Here is a 15,905-nt window from a genome sequence, read left to right as displayed (position 1 = left end):
TTTGGAGGTATGCTATTTAAATGATGCATAGGTCCTAAGAGTCTGGAGGTCGCACCAAAGCCACACTCCATTCCTAAGCACCGGAGTGCAGCTTTGGTGCAGCTTCTCGATTCTTAGGATGCATGCATCATTTAAACAGCATACCTTCAAAGAGACCCGAAGCAGCTTTATTTTGGCAGTCTGTAACAGGCCTAAGTCAGTCATTATTACTGATGTGTTTCATTGATTACAGTGAGCCTATGCTCTGTAGGGGTGGATGAGAACTTAATTTGATTCATATTAAAAAAAACTTTCCAAAATGTGCACATTTATAAATGTGATGGAAAGACCTGGGTTTAACAGAACAGAAGAAAGTGAAACTGACAGACTCCTTTATAGTTCACTGTGACCTGTTACAGACAGCCAAAATAAAGCTGCTTCGAGTCACAGTGGAGGTATGGTGTTTCAAATGATGCATGACGTCCTAAGAGTCCAGAAGCCAAACCAAAGCCATGCTCCAGTCCTTAGGGCTGGAGCATGGCTTTGGTGTAACTTCTGGACTCTTAGGATGCATGCATCATTGAAACACCATACCTCCACTGTGACTCGAAGCAGCTTTATTTTGGCTGTCTGTAACAGGCCTGTATGAATAAATCTGGATCTACCCCCCCAATTCAAATTAAAATCTTCTTAATAATAGCAACAGTAATAGCAAGTATATTTCTATACTGCTTATCAGTGAACTAGCACTCCCAAAGCAGAGAATAAAAATGATCAACAGGTTATCACTTCAGTGACAACTTTATATTCAAAATTTTATTTTAAGCCCAAGATTTTACAAAATCAGGGTCAGGGAACCTGTGGGTCTCTGGACGGTTTTGTACTGTAACTCTCACCATCCCTGATTCTTTGCCAACTTGGCTTGGGCTGTAAAAAGTTGGAATCCAGCCACATCTGGAAAGCATCAGGTCATTTTCTAAACAGTTAACCACCTAGGTATCTAAGGGGTGAAACCAGACTCCAGTTCTCCTGGCACACAACTTATTCCAGACTGAATCCATTACAGGGTGTTATCTCTTATCTCACAGAAGTGAAAGCCTCTGCTTAGCAAAAAGTAAAATAAATTAAATATAAATATAAATATCTAAGCTAAGAGATGTCTTGTTTGGGGTTACAACAGGTCACAGCACTTTGTACTATATTATCAGTAATTCATCACTACTGCATGGGAGAAAAGCTATCATCTTAGCTGCTGGCCAATGTCATCAAGTATAAAAACAAGACATGTTTAAAACAAACAAACAATCCAGGAATGTTTTATTGATGCAATAGCTTTAATACTGTGCTTCTGAAGGTTACCTTGGAAGAATATCAAGAATGTAGAGAAAACTCTGGGTCCTAGGGTCAGAAACATCCCCCTGTCGGCCAATTCTGCAAAAAGAAAAGAGAGCAGAATTCAAAGTATCAGCAAATGTGTCCAGCTTGGAATTCTTGATTCAGACAACAAAACAATTTATCTTTAATTCCACACAAATATTGCATCTGAATCTAAGTTTCAGATGTACTGTCTTATCAGGTAATGTATAGGGGCAGATTTTCATTCCTGTAAATTAACCCACACACAATCTTATAGATTATTAAGCTGTTACTGGTCTTTATCCCTCCTTTAACTGTCACAGTGTATTTTGTATTGTATTCTATTGCAATTTTTACTATAAACCGCTATGATCATTGCGGAATAGCGGTCTATAAATAAAACGTATTATTATTATTATTATTATTTATTAATGTCAAAGAGTGAAATTGAAATTGTTCTCCTTTAGTCTTGCACAAAATCAGGTTTCATTTATAAATGCATCTAAATGCATTATCAAATCTCTTCTGGCCTCAGGGGGTAGGAGGTGTTTGACCACTGTTACTTTCCTATCCCATCTAACTGGTCATCTGAACTATTATTATTTTAAATGATGCAATGTTCGTATATTTTGTATTATAGTTTTTATTCAAATAGATATGTGAATGTTAATAAATAGATAAATACAGTAATTTATCTCTTCATTAAAATTTATCTATTTGTTTTAAAAAGAGAGCCAGGATAGTACAGTGGTTTGAGCATTAGACTAGGATACTGAGAGACCATGGTTCAAAATGGTTCATGCACACACAGCCATGAAAATTGATTGGGTGACCTAGGGGAAGTCGCACACTCTCAGCTTCTCAGGAAAGCAAAGAAAATCCGCCTCTGAACAAATTCTGCCAGAAAAACCTTGTGAAAGCTTTGGTGTGGGGTTGCCTCAGGGTCACTATTAGTAAAAAATGACTTGAAGGCACACAACAACAACAACAACATTTATTAAACTATTTATATCCCACCCAATACCACAAAATCTAAAAATAAAATAAATTTAACCAGATTAAACAGTTTAAAACAATACAGCAATTCAGACTAAAACATATTTAAACACATTAACAAGTTGAAACACATTAAAAAGGCAAACTATAAAGTAATTTTTTTGAAATATAGTTTATATTCCAAACATGAATGTCAACTAATTTTTTACTCTCTGTAAACAGAAGCATGGCATTTCAAACACGCACCTTGTAAATGGCTGACAAGGAGGACTCATCAAAATCATATCAAAAGATAACTTGTTGAACTCCTTCAGAGATATTCCCTAATAATAGAAAGAAAAAATAATAATGAAACATCCTCTTTTACAAACAGGATATTTTTAGAGGCAAAGGTAGGAAAAATGGTCACTCCGTTGGCAGTTTATCCTCTTCCTTTCCATTCCTCCTTTTTCTGTCATACCTTTTAGATTGTAATTTGTAAGACTGTGAGGTGCTCTGGGGGCTTTTCTTTTTTCTTTTTGGCCAAACAGTGGGATAAAAATGCTTTCAGTTTATAAGCATATTAAAAAAAACTTTTGTTTCTGAATTATAAATAATTTTGTCCACATACTATAGATAGATTTATATGTGATAGATAGAGATCACCTTAACTTTTTTTTTAAAAAAAGACTACTAATTCAAGATGTTTGCCATTATCACAGCCATGTTTACAGCTGATCTGAAATTGTATCTGAAATTGTATATACAATTTTTAATAACTGTACTGTGTAATTTTTATATTGTCAATTTTTGTATTGGTCAATGACCGAATAAAATTTTACTTACTTACTTACAGCCAACTTGTAATATGCACACACAATGTACTTTGCAGATCTGCACTATGGCTAAGTCCTGACAGAGGGCCAGCCACCACAGTGATGTCAGCTGGAATGTGCACAGCCCAGGGTTTTATGATCTAATCACTTTAACAGAGCAGCAGGAATAGCTCCAAAATGCTCCTAACTGAGATTAACAGGGCAAATCTATTACTATTACAAAAATAATTAATAAGGAAAAAATGTTTCACAAGCGTCAACAGTTTCAATATTCAAATGGACAGAAATAGTTAAGAAATTGCATTTTTGTGAGATAGCAATGAACTAAACTTAAAGTTAGGCAGACATCAGGAGTTTCCCTACATTCTTGCAGCCCATAGATCAATTGTGAAGGCTTATGCAAGCCTTCAAAGCAGATTGGGAGAGCAGTCACACTACAGGGAGAAAGGGAATTCAGTCCCACAGCACTGCCCCGTTTTGTTGGCCAAAAAATGCTGCTGAGTACACCCCATTCTTTAAATTATGGGTATTTTTCGCACAACTGAGTATAGTCTTGCTAATTACCTAGACACCTTCCCCAAAAGAAAAAAGTCACACAACACCAAAGGCTACATTTCCAACAGAATTTTTCATTCCTCACCCACTATATGTAGCTGTCTTGGTCCATTTTGACCTCTACTAGTATTGCATCCTCTGAATGGCAGCAGATCTCCCACATAAGTATTATCCCAATATCTGCTATTCCTTCTTAACAAGCTTCATTGACTCTGGTATTGGATTCACACAAAGCATGTATTTTGAAGCTGAGCTACAGCACCATCTCCCTCCCTACACCCACACATTCCACGGACCTCAGCAAAGTGCTTTGCATGCTTCTCCAGCTTGTAGTTGAGTTGTTCAAAATGACAAAGGCTTCTACTGTCAGATGAGGTAATTCAAGCTGAAATCCTATAGTTTTTTGTGCGCTTTTCAGGCTGTGGCTGGCATCTGTGGCTGGCATCTTCAGAGAATGCCGGCATGGACGTGAGTGGGGTATATATATACTTTGTGACCCTGGGTTGGGAGAAATTATTTCCATGTTAATCTGTGTATTGTTCTGTTGTTGAATGGCAATGCCTCAGGATGTGAGGATATGCAAAGAGGATTTGTGGCTGTTTAATTAGAGATCCATGGTCTGCTGCAAAAAACCCTGACCCTGGGTGGTTTTCATTGGCATTTGCCAGGTCTTGAGTTTAGTGTTTTTCAGGACTGGTAGTCAAATTTTGCTAAATTTAAGGGCTTCTTCTTTCCCATTGAAGTTGTCCAGGTGCTTGTGAATTTCAATGGTTTCTCTGACCCGATTGTTGTTGGCATGGTCCAGAATTTCAGTGTTTTCAAACAGCATTTTATGCCCAGGATGGTTTATAATGTGTTCTGCTACTGCTGATTTTTCTGGCTGACCCAGTCTGCATTGGAACATGATACCCCACTCACTTCCATGCCAGCATTCTCTGAAGATGCCTGCCACAGATGCTGGAGAAACATCAGGAACAAACTCTTCTAGAACATGGCCACATAGCCCAAAAAACCCACAAAAAACTATGGATGCCAGCCATGAAAACCTTTGACTTCACATTGAAATTTTATACATATTTACCTAAGAACATGTCCCATCAACTCAGGGCCAAAACACACTACAGAAATAATCCAGTTTGAGACTGCTTTAACTGCCCTGGCTCAGTGTTAGGGAATTCTAGGAACTGTAGTTTTGTGAGATATTTAGATTCTCTATCAGAGAGCTCCAGTGCCACCACAAACTACAGTTCCCAGGATTCCCCAGAACTGAGCCAGGACAGTTAAAGCAGTCTCAAACTGGATTATTTCTGCAGTGTGTTTTGGTCTTCAGTCAAAGTTACAAGAAGAACTAAAACTTCTCATTATGACAGCTTCACAAGCAATACTCAAAGTGCTGGTTATGACCAATAAAGCCTGATACACTGTGGCCCACACAAGACACTCATCAATATGATGAGAGACAAACCAAGGGGGGTGTTACCAAACATTTAATGGTTGAGATCCTGCATTGTCAGACATAACTATGATAACCAAGCTCCATCACCGTCGCTAAATGTAATGATGCTACAGGTTCCCCCCCCCCAAAAAAAAACCCTTACCTTTTCAGCCAAGCAACACCCCAACTGAAGCATTGAGGGTCAAGGCATTAGGAAATGAGGTCTGCAGTGCTCTCCCAATCGGAGTGTGTTAAGAACAAGCAGTTTTCAACTGCTTCTATTAACATACCCTGTGACTATGGTGTTTATCACACTATACTCTTATAGTGCTACTATTCCACTTTAACTGCTCTAGCTGCCTCCTGTTGCATTCTGGGATTTGCAGTTTTAATGAGGGGTATTTAGAATTCTCAGGCAGAGATGTTCTCTGCAGCTGCAGACATCATTTTCCACCATCCGGATCTGCAGCGCCTCAGAAAGCTTTTGGTTGGGGCACTGCCTAGCTGAAAAAGTAGCTTCTGGGGATCACATTCAGTCATTAAAAACTGTAAATGTGAATTAGAAAAGATACAAGATTGTAAATCCAATTGATGAACTTCCCTTTTTGCTCAGAAAGGGCACTACCAAGTGAAAACTTTAAAGCAATTGGCTGCCTTAACATATCATAGAAAATAAGAAATACAACCTTTTGAAAACAGAAAGTGAAGCTCATACACAGATTTAAAGAAAACCAAGTAAAAAATTCTGATACCCCTCTTGGTTTACTTACCTCAATAGTCTTTGACCACATTGGTGTGGTGTGGAAATTGTGTTTGTAAACTTCATTGGCCACTGTGTTCACATCTACAGCTGCAACAATTTCTGCAGGTATACCACTGGCTGGGGACAATTGGGGGGGGGGAGCTGGTTTTAGAATAATGCTGTTGTTATTAGAAAAGAAAGAAACACAGCGAAGGGTCATGTCCTCCAGACAAAACAGAGCTAATCTACATTTGGAAATAAAATTGCCAGTCATCTGTTCTCGTGAACAGGGGAAAAAAGCATCGCTGTCTTCTTTGATCTGTAACCACCCAAAACTTCAAGTGACCTCCAGATCCAGACTCTTCCAGTCTGCAGCACAAGAACACAGGCTGTGAGGCTTTCCAGTTTTTGAGGTCAATGTCGCAGAGGCATGTTGAAGCTGCTGAAGTTTAACTACAGCTGAAGGCCTTTATTCCCCTGAAACCAAACATATCTCTGTAGAACTTATTTCTGTTTATCACTTGGCTCAAAAGAGTCAGTAAAGCTGTCCTTGAACTTGAGTCACATATACGCAGATAGCCGAAAGGATGGGTCATACCAGGCCCTTGAAGGATGTCTGGGTTTGCCTCTGTCTCAAACATGCATCTTACTATTTTCAAGGACAAAATAAAATATCAGTAAGCTGAGGGGGCTGCTGTGACTGTTACCAGCCAGCTCTTAGCTTCTGAACTCTCCACTTGAAAAATTTAATGCAAGAAAGAAAGAAAGAAAGAAAGAAAGAAAGAAAGAAGCATCTTTTCAAAATATATATATGTAGGAAACAATATAGTGTAGTGTCTAGGTCCTAAGATATTGGATTGGGACTTGGAAAGAACAGGTTGATTTAATCAATGATTCATACAACATGTTGAGTAACCATAGACTGAGGTGGGAAAATGTTGAAGGCTAGAGGGCTGCTGCAATTTATTTATTTGTTTGTTTATTTATTTGTCTCACGACCCACCCACCCCAAATGTGCTCTAGGAGACATGGGGCATTTTCATCATGTTTGGGGGCCTTTTTAAACAACAGAAAGTGAGTGGAAGTGAGGGGGGTTAATTGCAACTCTGGGAAACTTCCAAGAGCAGCAATGCACCTTTTAAAATCTTCCCTTCCCTGCACATTCCCAAGCATAAAAAATACTTGAACTTAAAACCAGAAGTGGATTGCAGATTACTTCCAGTTTGGGGGAGGCTGTTGCTGGGGTTTGGGGTATTTTTGGCAGTCTGTGCAGTCCCAAACATGTCACAATTATCCACCCCGGCCTAAAGTGAAAGTGTGGGAGAGTAAAACAGCCCTATAATGGGCCCTTTGATACTATATACTATTATAGCACTGTGATTCCACTTTAACTGTCATGGCAACATCCTATGCAATCTTGGGATTGGCATACTTAGGAAGTGACATTTGTCGTTCTCATCCAGAGAGCTCCTCTAATGACTCTCCAAACTACAAACCCAAGGATTCCATAGTATGCAGCCATGGCAGTTAAAATAGAATCATGGTGCTATTATGGTGTAATGAGAAAGGGTCCCAGGACTGAATATGACCAGTGGCCACACAATGTAGAATTAATGGTGGCCGGGGGAGGGGGAGGTATGATGGTGAGATGAAATGAAGTGACTGGAACTGTGAACTGGGCAATATAGTAATATTTCCTATTTCTGACAACTGGTGACAATAGCAACTGCTTCCTATCTGGCCATGCATTGTCCTTGTGGTTGTGATGCCTGTCATATCACATGAACAGCACATGAGTTATCATAGGTAGAGGAAAGAGGGAGAAGACACTTGGGGGTGGGGATCCATCCAAGTTTGGTGCTATATGCCTGTTTACATAGAAATAGTACCACTGGGGCCTATTTCCCTTTATCTATGCATTAGATCACACACTCTTCCTGATTGAACTGGGACAAAAAAGAAGTTACCATTCCATTGCTACTACCTCAAGCTTAGAAAAGTTACTTCTTTGGACTATAACTTCCAGAATGTTCCAGGCAGCACTGAACAAGGGTTGTACCAAGACCTTTAATAGCAGCTGATATAACCAAATACATGAAGGTTTCTTTTTCCTGGCATAGAAATAAATGATCATAAAAGTGTAATTCATTATGTTGACCTTCTGAACTACTGTTACAGAGCTAATAACAACAGTGGAAACCAGTGGTGCAATGGAACCAGGGCATGCAGCTTCCCTAGGCCTTTTGATGAACAAGGACTATGACAACATCTGCTGCCTCTCCCTAGACTTTCCTGTTCCCTCTAAATTTAGCTGCAAACCTGTAAGAGCTAGAGGGGAAGTAAATTTTCCCAGCAATAGTGCATGGTTATGAGCCATCCTATTGTAATCCCAAGAGTTTGGAGGCAATTTAGTTGTGAGTTGACAAGCCCTGTTAACTTTAAAAAAGACCTGTTCTCGATAGAGATGAACATTGCAAGAATTAGGTCAGTACATCCACTTATATTTTTGGATTCTCCATGGGGTGGTGCTTCAGACACTATCCTTCAAAAGGCATGCACTTTAAAAATTACTGGTATACCGCTGGTACACCATTCTACTCACAGCTAAAAGTAAAGCAAGGAAGAAGAACCGTACAATATGACCCACATATCTGTGTGTGATACGTTTCCAGGCTTACTGTGAAAACACAAAGCTGTGGATAATAGCACATCCTATTGAAATGAAAGCCTTTCGACAGAGGTTGACCATAGAATTGTGCTGGAGGATGTAGAGATTTCTATAGAGAACACTTCTCTAGGCCCTGTAGCATGACTCAATGATCAACAGCCAGTTGTGTACCATAAAACTGCACTGGCAGACCTAACAAATGCCTAGAGAAAACATATTTTTTCAGCAACAGGTAAGTGAAATTGTCCTGCAAATACCAGGGTTGTACTTTATTTTATAAATATGAAAGACCATCTTCCTGCAGGTTCCTCCCTCATTTGTCAACACTAGCTGGATGCAAAGGAGATGGCTGAGAAAAATAGTATAAATAAATGTGAAGCAAGCACATCCATCAAGACTTAAATTCAAGTAATCCTCCATATTCAAGAGGTTTTATGCTCAAGGGGGCAGGGTATGCACACATGTGTAATGTGTTTTCAAGTTGCCTGTCAACTTATGGTGACCCGATGAATTTTACAGGGTTTATTTAGGCGAGGAATACCCAGAGGTAGTTTGCCACTGTCTTCCTGTAGATTTCATCACCTATAGCACCTAGAGGCCTATTATTGTGAGATTTTGGGGGTAAAGACTACAGGTGATCAATGCAAAAGCTTCACTTTAATAAACATGCCAGTTCATTGCCTTTGCTAATATTCTAAAAAAAGTTGTAGTAATAGTATTTTGAACCTGTGTTAATCCCGGGTATATAACTTGCTCCGCTACATGGAAAATAAATACCTGGGCTGCAGAATCAGGTAAGTTAACACTGACACCTAGTGTGGGGTAATAAAGCAGCTTCAATGGATTGATACTCCCCTTATAAACAAGGAGTGTGATGTTGAACAATAGTACAATAGTTAGACTACAGTGTATTAAAAGGAGTATTTCACGGTATCTGTTTTATCTGCCCTGGTCAGATCTTTATACATTATTCAGCAATATCTCAAACGCCAAGTTGCACACTACATATGCTTTGGCCATTTTCCTACAGATGCAAAACAAAAACCATCCTGCAAAAGCTCTCTGAAAGTGGATGCAACAAAACTTTTAAGTTAAAAATCACACGACTATTTTTATCACATGGAGTGTGCTGCTGCTTGTAATGCACATCACATGGTGTTATGATGGTAGGAACTACAATGTATTTATTCTGCTCAGCCAGGACATTTTTGCTGGTACTATTTGCCTTCAAGTCATTTTGACTTAGGGCAACACAAAGGGTATTTTTAGCAAGATTTGAGAGCCTTTGTGACTGAAGAGCGGGATATAAATACTCCAAATAGATAGATAGATAGATAGATAGATAGATAGATAGATAGTTCTGAGGACAAATTGCCTTGCCTTCCTCTGAGGCTGAGAGAATGTGACTACCCCAAGGTCACCCAGTGGGTTTCCATGCTTGAGATGGGATTTGAACTGTAGTATCTTGTAATACCTCACTGAATACTAAAGTTAGGAATGCCCATGCCATTGTATTTCCAATTTGTATGTATGGTTGTGAAAGCTGGATAGTGAAAAAAGCTAATAGGAAGAAAATCCACTCATCTGAAATGTGGTGCTGAAGAAGAGTTCTGTGGATACTGTGGACTGCTAACAAGGCCAATAAATGGGTCCTATAGCAAATAAAGCATGAACATTCCCAAGAAACCAAAGTATGACTAAACAGAGGCTGTCATACTTTGGGCATATCATGAGAAGCTGCGATACACTAGAAAAGACAATAAGGCTTGATAAAGTAGAAAGCAGTAGGAAAAGAGGAAGACTGCATTTCTGATGGAAAGACTGAATCAAGGGAGCCACGGTCCTGAGTCTGCAAGACCTGAGCAGAGTTGCTGATGATAGTGTGAGTTGGAGGTCTCTCATTCACAGGGTCAGCATACATCGAGGTCAATGTATAACATGTTCTTATAAATGTACTTATAAGGTAACATTTTAATTGTCAATGCTGCATCCTACAGAATTCTAGGGGTTTTAGTTTGGTGAGGTACTAATGCTCTCTGACAACCTATTCTAAACACCCAACAAAAGTAGAAACCCTAGGATTCCACAGGACAGGACAAAGCTATGATAGATAATAATAATAATAATAATAATAATAATAATTATTATTATTATTATTATTATTTATATCCCGCCTCTCTACAAAATGCAATCGGGGCAGCTTCCAAGGTTAAAATATACAATCCGAACCCTCAAGCCACCCACCCCTTAAAATACAATTAAACAATAGTAGTATCAAACTGCTATAACTGCGTAATATGAAAGAGATCAATGACTTAAGAGAAAGGGTTCAAGTCTCCACCTGGCCATTATGACTACTGACTAACCATAAGCCAGCAAGTGATGGTGTGCTTCAGTATCCAATGCCGGGGAACTGGGATATTATTCCCTTTCCATTCGCTATAAGGTCTCTGTAGTGCCAAAACCCTGCTACAAATGGCTTCCTAATTCTCTGGACCAGGGTCTTTTGCAGAGAGGGAGCTATTACTGATTCTAAAGAATCAGGATCCAGATCAATTTATACTCTGTATGGCAAGCTACTGGTACCCTACTTTTCGCTACTTTTGAACATAAAAGAGCAAATCAAGCAAAGAAACTAGAAATTGACAATTATGAAAAGAAAGATTTGGACATTGCTGACAAATATATATCTATTTCTCAACATGGGAATGCACATATCTTGACTCCCAAGCATCAAAACTACAAAATTAGCATTAACAAAAGACCTGCCACACTTTCTAATTATTAAATGTTCAAAACAAAGGTAACATGTATACTATATACTGTATGTGTGTGGGTGTGGGTGCAGTTCAAGGGATTAGCATAACAAGGCATTCAAATGCCAATACTGTATGTCTCCTTGTAAAGCTTACACTTCTCATGGAGATCAGAATGCAAACGATGCTATTGTCACTTGCGATTTAAATTTCAATTGGCATTTACCCTTTCAAGTTTCTCCGGATTGGACAACCCAAATCAGAGCACAACCTTTTCTTACAAAGTTTTCTGCATCTGTTCCTATTTTATTGTGATTCACTTGAAGCAAACCCACAAGGAGAAAAATGTAAATTATGGCCTTAGAAGACATGACAGCAATTCCTCTTTGTCCGGTGGGCATAAGAGGTAAAAGAAAGTTTCAGAAATGAATAGAATTTTGTTCCTGTATTCTGGAACATCCCTAATTCATAGAATCATAGAGTTGGAATAGTTCAGATGATTACAGGCATCTCTAGTCATTTGCTAACTAAAGTTGCTAGCTGAAATGCTTAAGCTGTTAAAACAGAGGTGGGAATTATGTGGCCCACCAGATGTTGTAGAACAGTATGTCCCAGCAATTCTCACAATTGGCTATGCTTGCTGGGACTGCTGGAAGCTGCAGTCCAAAGATCTCTGCAAGGCCACATAATTCCCATATGCTTGTGCAGGGAGAATACTCTTGTGCATGAAGAATCCCAAATGTTACTGTACTTTAAATATATGATTTGAATTGTCTGGAATGAATGGTAACTAAAATGATTTAATTATAATTCAACCTGTATGAATTAAAGCTTCACAGACCAATCTAAAAATCTTTTTCATAATGAGTAAGGAACAGTGTCTTTAGGGTGTCAGATTTCCCAGGTTCAAATTTCTATTTATACATTAAACTCATTGAGTGACACTGGGGCATCAACAGCCTGGTTCATTCATTCATTCATTCATTCGTTCATTCACACACACACACAAACACACACAAACAAACACTCTTTTCTCTCTCATACAGTGTGCATAACCCATTTCATAGGGCTTTGAGGATTAATGGGTAATAGGACACTGCCTTGAATTCCTAAATATAGGAAATTAAATTAATAAACTAAGGTCCAAAACACACTACAGAAATAATCGAGTTTGAGACCATTCTAACTGTACTGGCCAAGTGCTTGGGAATCCTGGGAATTATACTTTATTGTGACGCCAGAGCTCTCTGAAAGAAAAGCTAAATGTCTCCCAAAATGATAGTCCCCAGAATTCCCTAGCATTGAGCTAGGGCAGTAAAAGCGGTCTCAAACTGGATTATTTATGCAGTGTGTATGGGACCTAAGTAAATATGACGAATGTTGCTGTCCTTGAGCAAGCAGGGATTACCAGCATTGAGGCCATGCTATTGAGAATGCAGCTGCGTTGGGCAGGACACATTTCTAGGATGGAGGACCATCACCTCCCAAAAATAATACTCTACGGTGAACTTGCTACGGGTCAGAGTAAGAGGGGCGCCCCAAAGAAGAAATACAAGGACTCCCTGAAACAACATCTCAGGCTCGGCCAAATTGATCACCAACAATGGCCTGCCCTGGTCTCTCATCGGGAGGCATGGAGACACAATATCTACGATGCTGCAGCCTTTTTCGAAAGCTCACGCCGAACGAGTCTCGAAGAGAAACGACTACGCAGAAAGAACCACAACTTGGAAACATCACCCAAGGAGACACTCTTCTGTGCTTTCTGCAACTGGACCTGTTTATCTAGAATCGGCCTTTTTAGTCATCAACACGCTTGTAGAAAGTGTGGAATGAGTCCTTCCTCAATCTTCGTTCGCGAAGAAAAGCCAGAGAGAGAGGGAAGACCAAGTGCTTTTACACTGATTTTTTAAAGCTTGTTTAAAATAAAAATACAGAGCCAGTGCTGTGTAGTACTTTGACCATCAGATTAGGACTCTGGGAGATCAGGGTTCAAATCTCAGCTTGGCCATGGAAACCCATTGGGTGACCTTGGGCAGGTCACACTCTCTCAGCCTCAATGGCAAACCCCCACTGAATGAAACTTGCCAAGAAAACCCTTAAGGCCATAATAAGTCAGAAATGACTTGAAGGCACACCACTACAGCAAAATCCAAATATCTTTTAAAAATCCAGGGGTCACATAAATGTTTCAGAGTACTCTTTACAGACATGGAAGGAATCGAAATCAATATTTAGAAATATATGTACCACACACCATGGAATGTCTCCAGGTTTTGCTTACTAACTATTCGGGTGTAGTAACAGAAATACAAAATACTACTTCTGTATGAGGATAAAATAGATTGATAGTGTAGAGGACAGATATATGCGCTTTTAGTTTTAAAATCTTTTTCGTTGCCATCCGCCAGTGTGGCATAGTGGTTTGAGCATTGGACTACGACTCCAGAGATCAGAGATCAATTCCCCGCTGTGGATATAAAAAACCTACTGGATGGCCTTGTGCAAGTCACACTCTCTCAGCCTCAGAGGATGGCAATGTCAACAACCCCCTTCTAAAGAAACTTGCTAAGGAAATCCAATGATATGTTTGCTTTACAGTCTCTGTAAGTCAAAAACAACTTGGAGGCACACAACAATAACAACAACAGTTAAAATTCAGATTAACAGAAGGCGCATTATCTCATAAACTTGCCATATACTTACTGAAACTTTGAATTTGGATTAACGTAACACTGTCCTCACCAGGCAACCTCTGCTGTTAATTTCATTAACTGAGGTCTATAGTTTTAAAACTGATCCATAGTAAATATCTGAGGATGCATATGCCCCCCCCAAGTCTTGCTTTGTAGGTGTAGTTTATATTAGCTCCCCAGAATATAATCTCTGGTCCAAAACACACTGCAGAAATAATCCAATTTGAGACCACTTTAGTTGTCATGGCTCCTGGAACCCTGGGATTTGTAGCTTGCTGTGTCACCAGAGCTCACTGGCAGGGAAGGCTAGACACCCCACAAAACTAAAGTTCCCAGGATTCCCCAGCATTGAGCCAGAGCAGTTAAAGCGGTCTCAAACTGGATTATTTCTGCAGTGTGTTTTGGACCATTCTCTCTCAGACTGCACCCGCACTGCAGAATTAATGCATTTTGACACCCTTTTAAATGCCATAACTCCATGCTATAGAATCATGGGATTTGTAGTCTGCTGTGGCACCAGAGCTCTCTCTGACAGAGAAGGCTAAATGTCTCCCAAAACTACAGTTCCCAGGATTCCCAGGGGAGTTAAAGCGGTCTCAAACTGGATTGTTTCTGCAGTGTGTTTTGGACTTCAGTCTCTCAGGATGAATCTGTGCAGTTTTGTGAGAGCTCTCCTGCCACAACAAAGTACAAATCCCAGAATCCCATAGGTGCCACTGAGCCATGGCGGTTAAAGCGGTGTCAAACTGCGTTAACCCCTGCAGTGCAGACGTGCATATGAGTTGGAAGGAGGGCAAAAAATACCTTGCAGGGCGTAGTGCATCCCTCCGATCCCGCTGTAAAGCTCCAACACTCTTAAGGGCTCCATTTTCCTCTTCCTCCAGCTGCGGCCTAGAAGCCTCTGTAGTAGTAGTTATTGTTGACCGCGATCCGTCTTGTAATTCCTGCCGACAGCCATACAAAGCCCGCCGCCATTTGTTCCGGGGCTCTTCAGTTCCCGCCTTGCAGTAGTCCCCAAACTGTGCCTTTAAAGGACTTTGGACTTCAGCTCCCAGAATCCCAAGCTATTGGGCAACATGGCTGAGGCTTCTGGGAGTTGTAGTCCAAAATCTCTTAAAGGCCACAGTCTGGGGACCACTGGGCCTGAGAGAATAAATACACGTAGTTCTCCATTTTCATTTACAGACCCTCCAGGCATTTTATTGGCAGACTGACACACATATCAGAATGACCAGACGTCCTCCTTTCCCAGGACACGTCCTCCATTTCCACTTTCTTTACAGGAGGACTTCCAAAACGCCCTCCATTCTGATCATGATTCAGGGCTCAAAACACACACTGCAGAAATAATCCACTTCAAGACCGCATTAACTGTGCTGGGGAATCCTGGGAATAATTGTGGCACCAGAGAAGGATAAATGTCTTCTCACAAAATTCCCATTTTATTTATAAAGTGCTGCAAATTTACACGGCGCTGTACACAGTAAGTAGCAAAATACAGTGTGCCCTTGGTATCCGGCAGGATTTGGTTCCAGCACCCCCTGTGGATATCAAAATCTATGGATGCGGAAGTCCCATTAAATACAATGGCGTACTAAAATGATATCCCTTTTATAAAGTGGCAAAATCAAGGTTGGCTTCTTGGAATTCATATACTTTTTGACTCTTTGCAATGCAAGCCATGGATGCTTGAAACCGTGGATAACAAATTCGTGGATAAGGAGGGCCGACCGTACAAATAAAAGCCTGCCTACAGCATACACTCTTAAAACGAAAGGAAGAATGTATATAATAAACAACATATCATTGAAATAAATATTCCCTAGCATCGTGCCAAGGCAGTTAAATCTCTAGATCCTTGGTTAAAGTGGAGTGTTTTGAAAAGCTCATTCTTCTCCTTCAGGGGT

The 15,905-nt window shown here is 40.0% G+C and overlaps 1 protein-coding gene across 5 annotated transcripts in view; it reads right to left on the bottom strand.

Annotated features, from left to right (window-relative positions):
• TRDMT1 (tRNA aspartic acid methyltransferase 1) overlaps window positions 1-15,046 on the bottom strand; it is a 29,318-nt gene extending 14,272 nt beyond the window's left edge. The window contains exons 1-4 of one of the 5 annotated variants that reach the window (XR_006104721.1): window positions 14,803-15,027; window positions 5,907-6,016; window positions 2,578-2,654; window positions 1,339-1,410 (exon numbers count right to left, since the gene is read on the bottom strand). Coding sequence is in view for 4 of the 5 variants with exons in the window: in XM_042476007.1 (XP_042331941.1) it covers window positions 1,339-1,410; window positions 2,578-2,654; window positions 5,907-6,016; window positions 14,803-14,866 (323 nt within the window). In the remaining variant the exon portion in view is untranslated. Of the gene's footprint in view, window positions 1-1,338; window positions 1,411-2,577; window positions 2,655-5,906; window positions 6,017-14,008; window positions 14,139-14,802 lie in introns of those variants that run through there. The other 4 variants (XM_042476010.1, XM_042476007.1, XM_042476008.1 and 1 more) reach the window with 4 other exon arrangements.
• Window positions 15,047-15,905: the final 859 nt, after the last annotated feature.

The sequence above is a fragment of the Sceloporus undulatus genome, chromosome 6 (genome assembly GCF_019175285.1).
Source record: "Sceloporus undulatus isolate JIND9_A2432 ecotype Alabama chromosome 6, SceUnd_v1.1, whole genome shotgun sequence".
Classification (NCBI taxonomy): Eukaryota; Metazoa; Chordata; class Lepidosauria; order Squamata; family Phrynosomatidae; genus Sceloporus; species Sceloporus undulatus.
Note: the sequence above shows the minus strand (reverse complement) of the source record. Positions and strands in the feature narration are given on the sequence as shown.